Genomic DNA, 11,540 nt, shown 5'->3' with positions numbered 1-11,540 from the left:
CCACTGATGTTTTAGGAACTAACATGCATTGTTATCATAAATGCTAGGGTGTGTTAACACTGTAGAGTAATAAAGACTAATATAAACGTGAAAGTGGAAATACACCCACTGATGTCCATGGAACTCACATGCATAATTATCATAATCGTTGGGATCTGTTTACACTATAGATTTATAAGACTATTGAAGGAAATTGTGAATGTGTGAATGCACCCACTATTGCCTATGGAACTTGCATGCATTATTATCATAATCGTTAAGGTCTGTTTAATATCTTAGAAGTAAAGACAAGGAGAATGTGAATACCGGTACACTCACTCATGCAAATGGAACTAAAATGCATTATCATAATTCATGAGTTCTGTTAACACTGAAGAGTTATAAGACTAAAGGAAAATGTGAATACACCCTCTGATGTCTATGGAACTCACATGCATTATTATCATAATCGTTGAGGTCTGTTAACACTGTAGAGTAATACATCATGGATGAGTAGTTAGAGCTAGGATCTGATGAAAAGAAAAAAGGAAATTATGAAAAATTCATCTCAAACATATTACCCCAAATTCACAAAGGTGGTCTTGAAAACCATCGGTTGAACCCATGGTTTAAGCAAATTTCCTGTATAAATTGCGCTTGAACCAAATTGATGCCTGTTGCCATGGTTATCCATGCTATTTTATTCATAAGCCCGCTGTTTTGAATCAATAAGTCCAGTCTTCAATTAATTTCAAAAAAAGCATATTTAACCATATCAACAGGTGTCAATTTGGCGCTCTTTGACAAAGGTACCCATCAGCATTGGACATTTTTTATTGTACAACGCCTACTTAGCTTGTTGTACGCGAGCAAATGGGAGGCTGAATGTCACATTCGTACCGTTGCACACAAGACGTACCATCCAAAATGTACCATTGCACGGCTTTAGGAGGTGACGTCACAATGCGATTTCATTGAATAAGGTGACAATGCGCGTACAGCCCGCCGGCTAAATGCGCAATGCTGTCCAAGATCATGTGCGCTTGTGGACACGGCTTGTGGGATTTTGCTTTTCGCTTTCAATATTTTTGCTCCCTTTTCATAGATTACTGGAGGGAAAAACTCTTGTTTTTTCTTTCATATTTTCGCTAGATTCTGAGGCGTTGTACAACACAAATAGCGAATATTCTTATTTGTGCAATGGTGCGAGATTTCACATTCGGTGAAAGAAAGAAACGTTGAATAGAGCATGTTTCTTTCACCTCATGCGAAATCTCGCACCATACACTGTAAATAAGCGTAATTTATTCTACAAATCTGCATAAACCATGGGTTGAACCAATGGTTTTAAAGACCACCTTTGTGAGTTCGGGCCATTAAAGTAAAACAAAACCAAAGTGAAGAAAGGAGGTTTTTAACAAAAAGCTTTGCAATGGAATGAATAAAGAGTAACTTTAATTGGTTCCTCATCATTTCATTGATCAAAATGTGCATGCAACAAAGTTATTGATTGGTCATTACAAAAATAGCAAATATTTGTCTTTGTGCAATGGTATATTTCACAGGAGGTGAGATAACGATACTCTATTCAAGTCAGCTATGCAAAATCTTGTACAATTGCACAAAGTAGAATATTTGTGACCTGCCACCACAAAACCAACAATAGGTCTACCAAAATGAATATTGAGATTTATATTGAGCTTGAAAATTCATTTCCTAAGCTATAAAATGATATATGATATTGACCAACAATAACCATTACCAGAACTTGATTGAGTGCAGCTCTAGGTAATTCAGTAAGAGCTTAACTCTTAACATGCCATACACACTACTAACCCAATGCCACAGTGCAAATCCGATGCTAATCCCCTGTGCCAGCCACAAAACCCCCCTGTGCCACATTGATTTTGGGATCGCGAGTCGTATTCACTCCTTTCAATAGTCATGATTACAATTGCTTGTAACTCTCTAACGATTAGTTTATCCACAAAATATTGTGTAGTAAAGTTGTAGGAAATTTCATACCCCTTATAGTGGTGTCCTCATTATATGGATTGGTTATTATCTTTACCGCTAAAATATGAGTTGTATCAAGTAGTTCCCTTTTGTATGGATAAAAAAACCTAGGTCTCTTCCCACTCACAGGCGGAGCCATATCTTGTAAAAAATTTAGAAATACTCGAATGTAAACCGAATGAGTAAGTTGATCTGTCAGAAAGCAGAGTTCGCACTGCACACAATAGTGCTAATTACGGCGTGCATGCGATGCGCAATACAATGCAAAACGGCGTAACAATGATTGTAATTCCGAATGTGCGCAGTCATGCACGAAGCAGGCAAGGGTAGGAAACAATGCAAGCACAAAGCAATCAATAGTAGGCGTGCGAGCACGAGTGTGGCATGTTATAGTAGGATACGTAGCGTGCACGAAGCACTCAATGAGTTGAAACAAGATTTAAAGTTTGGGGTTCACTCAAGCATGAGATGTGCATACTGTGTAATCTCAGTGAAACTTCCAAGCAGTCTGAAAAAGTAGTTGAACAAGAAACTCTTGTATCTTTTCTTTTATTCAACTTCACAACTTAAAATTTTCCCAGTATAAAGAAGAATTTCTCTTTCAGATAAGCTATTTTTTTAATTTTTGGATTTTGGAGACTAAATCACTAATTTGGCTATTGTCAGAGAACCTTACCTGGCGACTAATTGGTGGTTTATGGGTGGTAGGTCACATTTATTATTTATTTTGTAGAAAGCCTTGAAAGTTAAAGGGGAATGAACAAATAGGCTTGTGTAGAAACAGAAAGATCTAAGAATAAGAATAAAGAAAGTTTGAGAAAAATCGGACAAATAATGAGAAAGTTATGAGCATTTGAATATTGCAATCACTAATGCTATGGAGATCCTCCCATTGGCGATGCGACAAGGATGTGTGATGTCACTGATGAACAACTTTCCCTTTGGTGGACTATAAAATACCTTCAAAATGTCTCTTTTTGCTTTTTCTTATGATGATACAAACTCTTTATCCATGATGTATTCTTAAAAAATATGTATTACATGCCCTCATGTAGAAAGAACACATGATCTATGGATAGATGTGATAAAAGGCAATTCAAGTGAAATATATACTAAAGTAATGGGGAGAGTTGTTCAAAAGTGACATCACACATCTTTCAAATGCTCATAACTTTAACATTATTTGTCCGATTTTTCTAAAACTTTTGTTGATCTGTTTCTTTGATTTTTCTGTTTTCACATAAGCTATCTTGTTCCAATGGTTTCATTCTCCTTTAATGCAACTATAATTACATGAAAACCAAAAGAAATATTGGCATAATTACTGAATCAAACATGTGAGCAAACCCACACTGTCTCCATTTAATGTTAAATATTATATTATATTAGCATTAGAAGCATTAAAAGCAAACAGCACGCATCGTAAAACAAAGAAATGAAATCATAATATCAAGAACAAAAGAAAAATAGAGACAGACCTTGCTTATTTGGTGGATTCGCATAATTATGCGCCATCTAGTGATTGCAGCGGACAGGCCAACATTCGCAATGCCTTATGGGGAAAAAGTCAACAGCGGTTGCACGCGCTAGTAATAAAGTGCACTAATGAAACGATCGTTCTCCCTGGCCGACACGTTCCATCGGATACGCAGTTTACTAGCGTCCAGGAGGTGGGAGATAAATTTGCCCGCATATTTATTTGCGGAATCTAGACTGTTTTTGGTGAAAACTTTCCAGATATTTTTCACTTTTGAAGCATCACAGCAACAATACAGTACACTATCACTGTAAGCTGCATGTGCCTGCGCGATGTCGATCCCAAAGTTAGAAATTTGGCCTGTGAGCTGCAACTGAAAAATGGTGCACCATATTGTAAATCCATCGAACTGATGGGATATGAAAATCAAATTGCGCTGTAAGATATTCAGGAAGAGGGAGCCTCCTTACCACTCTCGTTACTACCGAAGCTTGAACTTAGTAAGCTTTGCATTGGATCAGCGGTAGAGCGTGTTATACTGCCCTCATTTGACGACGCTATGGAGATGCTGTCTCCTGTAGGTCTGTAAATGAAAACAAGCATGATTACAGTTATTGAACTGAAGTACCCTAAAATATACATTATATAAAGAAAGACTTGAAGGTCAAGTCCATCCTAGAAAAATGTTGATTTGAATCAATAGAGAAAAATAAGACAAGCACAATACTGAAAATTTCATCAAAATCGGATGTAAAATAAGAAAGTTATGACATTTCAAAGTTTCGCTTATTTTCAACAAAATAGTTATATGAACGAGCCATTTACATCCAAATGAGAGTGTCGATGATGTCACTCACTCACTAATTCTTTTTTTTCTTGTTTGAATTATACAATATTTCAATTTTTACGACTTTGATGATAAGGACCTCCTTGCCTGAAGCACGAAATGTTAAAATAATGGAATTCCATGTGTTCAGGGAGGAATGAAACTTCATTCCACATGACAATGACGAGAAAATTAAAATATTTCATATTTCATATAATAAATTACAAAAGAAATAGTGAGTGAGTGATGTCATCAACTCTCTCATTTGGATGTAACTGGCTCGTTCATATAACCATTTTGTTGAAAATAAGCGAAACTTTAAAATGCCATAACTTTCTTATTTTACATCCGATTTTGATGAAATTTTCAGTGTTATGCTTGTTGAATTTTTCTCTTTTTATTCAAATCAAGTTTCTGTTGGGGTGGACTTGTCCTTTAATAAAAATTAAGAATAAGAGATAAAGGCCCTTGCTCCCGCTGGTCTTGTTCTCTGGAATGATCTTACCCTGGTGTTCTGTGAATTCACTTCTGTATACACAATACACGTTAGCTAATGATGCATCTATTCAATGATTCTTACTGTTAATTGTCAATAACTCCGCAAATTCTCTCATTTGTCTCTCTCTCTCTTTCTTCTTTCCTTCATTGTGCCTTGAGCACTCTGCAGAATGGATTTGGTGCATAATTATAATTTAATTGGTGCATAATTATAATTCATTGTTATCATCATTATCATCTTTATTATTATGATGAATTATATTTACCATTACCATTATTTCTAATATTATCAATACAAATATTGGCCTGTTGTTTTCATTCTGTTTTTTATTTGCCATAGGCATTACCTGGCATTTTCAGTTGTTTTTGCTAGGAAATCAGATATGTGCTGAACGAGAAAATCTCTGTCAGTCAGCTGTGCAAAGAGGAATGTCATCTGCAAAATTAAGAAAAGGCAACCTACTTTAACAATAGATCACATATTAAAGAGAGCAAAGTAAATTCATGATTACTAACACTAGTGATCCGCATCATCTAGAATGAGATCCTAATCATTCAGTCACAATCTTGTCACTATTTTCACCATCACCATGATATTCATTATCATAATCAGATTTGTTATTGTCATCATTTTATTTCCAACTGCCCCCATCATCATCACCACCATCATCATTGATCACCATCATCACCATCATCACCATCATCATCACCATCATCGACATCATCACCATCATCATCACCATCATCATCGTTACCATCACCATCTTCATCATCATCATCACCACCACCATCATCATCATCATCATCATCATCACCATCTTATCATCACCATCATCATCACCATCATCATCACCATCATCGACATCATCACCATCACCACCACCATCATCATCATCGTCATCATCATCATTACCATCTTATCATCACCATCATCATCACCATCACCACCATCATCATCACCACCACTCCTACCACTACTACCACCATCATCTTACCTTAGCTCTTGTTGATATATGTAACCCTTGGTTGATGAGGGATGAATTCTCAACCTTTTCCACCACCGTTACATCTCTCATAGGTATAACCACCTGAACAAGATTCTTGATCTGGTGACAAAAAAACCACAAACAAAATCATTGTCAATACACATGAACAAGCATGTATTTCTGAAAGAAAACACTATGTTCAGGAATCTTATACCACTTATTGAATCTATACCACTGTATCTAATCTCTTTTATTGTTAATATTTAAAGCAGGGTTGGCGATTTTTTTTTATTTTTTTTTAAATAAAAAAAATCGGATTTATTTGATTTAAATCAGATTTTTTTTATTTAAATCAGATTTTTTTTATTTTTTTTATTTTTTAAAATTTCCTTCGAAAAAAAAGTAATTATCCCCCCCCCTTACTCTTACAATGACATCAATATTGATGTTATACATTTCACCCCTAATATTGTTCTTAACCACATATTTTGTAATTAAAATCCAGTAAAAATGGACAATTAAAAATAAATTTGAGGAATCATGTATCTGAACTTAATTCTATCATACATAGGCCTATGAAGGAATATTCCATTAGGAATTCCCAGTGAGTAGAGAAAATTCCCCTCTGGGATTTTTCATTCAAATATTTAAAAAATCCAAGAGAAAAAAATCCCTCATCAAAACTGCCAACAAACCCTTTGCCAATTACTAGTATTCATGTATATTGTAAGAGAAATAATTCAAATCAATGATTTTTTTCAATTAGTCACAGCTTTACAATAGTCAAAGAGAGACTACAACTCGATATGTTTAGGATCTTTTTAGTTTGATAAAAAGCTCTTCTTTTGCTACAGATATAGATGCAAAACTCTCAGTTTTGGAGAACAATATAGGAGATAGCTTTATTAGCTTAGTCCAAGGGTGACTATACTACATTCTGTTACTGTGATTTTTTTTACATTAATCTACAATTTTTATTCCCATATTCTCTACAAACAAGTGGAATGCCTCTGGCCGTCTCACCTGCATCACGCGGTTCAATATAGCAGCAGTGCTGACTTTGAATACTACTCTAACTCGCACAAGATGTTCAGTGATACATGGTTACTCTTATGTCCACTTTTTATGAACGAGACCAATAAACTTACAGAGATATGATGGTTATTCAACAAAAAACCCCAACATGGCCAAAGTTCACTGACCTTACATGACCTTTGACCTTGATCATGTGACCTGAAACTCGAACAGGATGTTCAGTGATACTTGATTACTCTTATGTACAAGTTTCATGAATCAAATCCATAAACTTTCATAGTTTTGATGGTAATTCAACAGATAAACCCAATTCGGCCAAAGTTCATTGACCTTTGACCTTGGTCATGTGACCTGAAACGCGCACAGGATGTTCAGTGATATTTGATTACTCATATGTCCAAGTTTAATGAACTAGACTAATAACTTTCAAAGTTATGATGGTAATTCAACAGATACCCCCGATTCGGCCAAAGTTCATTGACCCTAAATGACCTTTGACCTTAATCATGAGACCTGAAACTTGCACAAAATATTCAGTGATGCTTGATTACTATTATGTCCAAGTTTCATGAATCATATCCATAAACTTTCAAAGTTATGATGGGAATTCAACAGATATCCCCAATTCGGCCAAAGTTCATTGACCCTAAATGACCTTTGACCTTGGTCATGTGACGTGAAACTCATGCAGGATGTTCAGTGATACTTGATTAACCTTATGTCCAAGTTTCATGAACTAGGTCCATATATTTTCCAAGTTATGATGACATTTCAAAAACTTAACCTCAGGTTAAGATTTCGATGTTGAATCCTCCAACATGGTCTAAGTTCATTGACCCTAAATGACCTTTGACCTTGGTCATGTGACATGAAACTTTAATAGGATGTTCAGTAATACTTGATTAACCTTATGGCCAAGTTTCATGAACTAGGTCCATATACTTTCTAAGTTATGACGTCATTTCAAAAACTTAACCTCAGGTTAAGATTTGATGTTGACGCCGCCGCCGCCGTCGGAAAAGCGGCGCCTATAGTCTCACTTTGCTTCGCAGGTGAGACAAAAATACTACAAGGGGAAGATCAGACAGTAGACCGCGTAAAGAAACGGTCGGGAAGAGCGCCCTACAACGTTGAGTAAGTAACAACCTTTTTTACCTTTGCGTATCGCAAGATGGTTATGTACAGAACATACATGTATGAGAGAAGTGGTGGAGGGGTGAAGGAATAGACGATTTTAACATTTAAAATTGTTTTCTTCATTTTTTTTCTAATAAATTAAAGATGAATATATTTCAGAGGTTCCTGGGTAGTAAAAGGTGGAATTATTCCCATGTGTCGCCCTTGAGCCCTCTCCTAAATCCCCTCTCTCATTTTCCCATATGTTTAATACACAGCTGCATGCCGATGTGCTATGGTTTACTTACCCAACGCTAGTGGGTGCCCTACCCCAGGAGCATTTATCAAGCGTTTCAAAATATCGCCAAAGTGTCTGATCTTCCCCTTATTGTATCTTTGCTAGGATCCACTTACCCTGCTCGCAAAACAGATATAATTCCTTGACAGATACATGGTTCCGCCGACGTGTGATTTGCTGTACGGAGCCCAGAGCGTACAAGGGATGTTACCGTCCAGCTTCTCCGCTACGGGCAACCGGAACACTCGCCTGCAGGCAAAGATCAATAGAATTAGTTTACAGTCACATTTACCAAGTTGAAGAATTGCCTAAAAGTTGGTTTAAGTGCAAACATGTTGAATTTTGTGAAAAGAATTATACACCTCTTAAATAAACCTCTGGTCATGTGACTTATGAACATTAATGTACCTGTGCATAGAGTCAATCAGGGGAGCATTTCATGAAAGGACTTGTCAGAAGTTTTATCCGACAAGTTCTGTTTTATCCGACAGTTACATAACTATAGTAACAGTGATTCTGAACCAATCGGAATCCAGGAAAGTTGTCAGATCTGACAACTTGTCGGACGAAAATATTGATGAAACGCCCCCCTGGGGAGCATTTCATCAACATTTTTGTCCGACAAGTTGTCAGATCTGACAACTTTCCCTGATTCTGATTGGCTGAGAGGTGCTGTTACTATGGTAATTGTCGGATAAAACAGGACTTGTCAGATAATATCCTTTCATGAAACGCTCCCCAGATGACAATAAAATCAAATTATTTCATTGTAATATTACAGTGAGTGAATACATATTCATAGAAATATATTAGAAAAAAATTTAGGCTCTGATTTTGTTTTGAGAAATAAGAAAATGAAATTCTAGCTAACTTTTATAATTACTAACTGTACTTTCTCAACCTTATTTTTTGTACATACATAGGTGCATATCTCAATTATTAACTACACATGATCTTTGCATAACAAAGCTTTGCTGTTGGGGACATTCACACTGACTAGTAAATGTATCAATATTTTCACGTGTTGTTAAATTCGCAGCCGATCGGCAATTCGCGAAAATTGAAACCCCCACGCAAATAAAAGCTTATACAGTATATGTTGTGTTCAGTTTTTTTACCTTGCAAGAAAACAATGTTTTAGTGTTTTTACAGGACAATATCCTATTCTAAACATTGAATCTTGTCATTGAATCTGATCACATCAAGTTATAAATGAACAGACATAAAAATGAAAATCATGAAAAAGGGAAATTGGAAAGTATCCTTACCTGTAGGCTTCACTCCTTGCTCGAGCGTCCAAATCACGTTTGAGAGACGAGACCTTCTTGGGAGCTTTTTTCCTGAAGAAAATGCATAAAAACATACACTTAACATTTATCTAGACTGAATGTCATATATTCCATTATATGACACCTAGATAGATCCTTGTGATTTGATTGGTTGTACGATATCGGTCATTCAGCCCATTTTGCAATGTCGTCATCAACCGTGCAAGTTTGGATCCATTCATCATGCAATTTTGGATCAATACGATTTTGTCCACTGCACTCGCGCACCGAGACTGCACCTCATGCATCAGCAGTGCGCATATTTAAATGACGTAACAATCAAACATACCGAACTCGCACTGCATGAGCATGTTTTGCATTGACTGAATTTCATATTAAAAAAAAAAATAGGTGTCATATAAACCAAATAATGAATTTTTTTTCATTCATGCAATGGACAAAAATCAATTCGAGTAAAAGGGTACCCGGTACGAATTAATTCCTTGAATGCTTGAACTTAGGGCCGGTTTCATAAAAATTGTTATCATAACAAACTTGCTATAACAGTTAAAAGCTACTCAAATTCTTCTATCTGATCGGCCAGTGGTAAATTTGTTACAGAAACCATGCCTTTGTTAGTATGACTAGTTTTATTAAACAGGACTCTAATCAGAGTAGCCATGCTATAGCCAGGGTAATGGTATGCAGCTCTTAGATAATAAAAAGCTATAAAAAGTTGCATATTATTACTACTACTAAATAATCTTGCCTTATAAAAATATATACAAAGTTGTTGCCTCACTTGACTTTTGATCTGTCCGGCAGATTACGATCTTCTGAGAAGCCTTCTTCTGAGAGGAGCTGGCGCATGGCTAGGTTGGCAAGCTGCTCCATCAGTTGGAATGTTTCCTCAGGATGGACGAACATGGAGAAGTAATAACGCCCCTCTCGGGTCGTCACTCGTATACTCTCGGGAAATAGAACAGAGTTGCTCCTTTCCAGATGCTAATGAAGAAGGAAAAGCAAGATTATCTTATAAGAGTGATGACGATAGCAGTCTGGAAGTGGTGGTGATGATGGTAATGATGATGATGATGATGATGATGATGATGATGATGATGATGATGACGGTGATGGTGATGAAGATGATGGTAATGGTGATGATGATGATGATGATGATAATGACAATGATAATGATGAAGATGATGATGATGATGATGACAATGACGATGATCATGATGATGATTGATTGACATGCATAGAGATATTGGATTGCTATGTGCTGTACAAGTAGAGAATACAGTCAAACCTCTTTTATTACTTCATTTAGTTTAATTCCCCCATGAGTCATACATGTAATACAGGAGCCTGTGCAAAAAGACCACTTGCTCATGAGGACCAGTATCTTAACCCCCTTGTGTAGCCTTTATATACAGGTTAGACTATATAACAGAATCATATTCTACTTACTGTAACTTCTGTCCATCTGATTTGGAGCCTGGACTCGGTCCCCATGAGGAAAGAATAAAAGCAGAAATGATCCACGCTGAGGTACAACCATCCCTGACGGGGGACACGCCCTTTCCAATAACTGCAGGAGTAATCTAAAAGAATAAACATCGGTTGAATATAACAAATTATTGCACGAGTGGCTCTGATGTCATATAAGTGATTACCAATGGTAATGGGCATCGGGACAAACTAATGCCTTCCTTGATGATTTAGAGCCTCGACTCGGTCCCCATGAGGAAAGAATAAAAAAAAACAGAACTATTCCACACTGAGGTACTGTACAAACAACCCTGACGAGGTACAAGCCTTTTCCAGTAACTACAGGAGTAATCTATGAGAATGAATATCAGTTGAATATAACAAATTATTGCATGCGTGGCTCTGATGTCATATGTGATTACCAATGGTAACGGGCATCGGGACAAATTATTTGTTGGCCAAATAAAAACATATTTCATGTTTTTTAATAACCCTTTATAAAGGGTCTTTATTGTATTCATGTTTCAACATTCGAAATCACATTTCATGT

The 11,540-nt window shown here is 36.3% G+C and overlaps 1 protein-coding gene across 2 annotated transcripts in view; it reads right to left on the bottom strand.

Moving 5' to 3' along the window:
* The window catches only part of LOC121417270 (TBC1 domain family member 9B-like), a 46,663-nt gene that overhangs the window by 21,040 nt on the left and 14,083 nt on the right, over positions 1-11,540 (bottom strand). Inside the window, exons 6-13 of one of the 2 annotated variants that reach the window (XM_041610912.1) lie at positions 10,970-11,103; positions 10,302-10,504; positions 9,500-9,571; positions 8,348-8,480; positions 5,792-5,902; positions 5,144-5,232; positions 3,943-4,055; positions 432-509 (exon numbers count right to left, since the gene is read on the bottom strand). In XM_041610912.1, the coding sequence (XP_041466846.1) occupies positions 432-509; positions 3,943-4,055; positions 5,144-5,232; positions 5,792-5,902; positions 8,348-8,480; positions 9,500-9,571; positions 10,302-10,504; positions 10,970-11,103 (933 nt within the window). The remainder of the gene's footprint in view (positions 1-431; positions 510-3,942; positions 4,056-5,143; positions 5,233-5,791; positions 5,903-8,347; positions 8,481-9,499; positions 9,572-10,301; positions 10,505-10,969; positions 11,104-11,540) is intronic. The other variant, XM_041610913.1, reaches the window with a different exon arrangement.

The sequence above is a fragment of the Lytechinus variegatus genome, chromosome 6 (assembly GCF_018143015.1).
Source record: "Lytechinus variegatus isolate NC3 chromosome 6, Lvar_3.0, whole genome shotgun sequence".
In the NCBI taxonomy this organism is placed as follows: Eukaryota; Metazoa; Echinodermata; class Echinoidea; order Temnopleuroida; family Toxopneustidae; genus Lytechinus; species Lytechinus variegatus.
The sequence above is the reverse complement of the archived record's forward strand: the minus strand, read 5'-3'. Positions and strand labels throughout refer to the sequence as shown.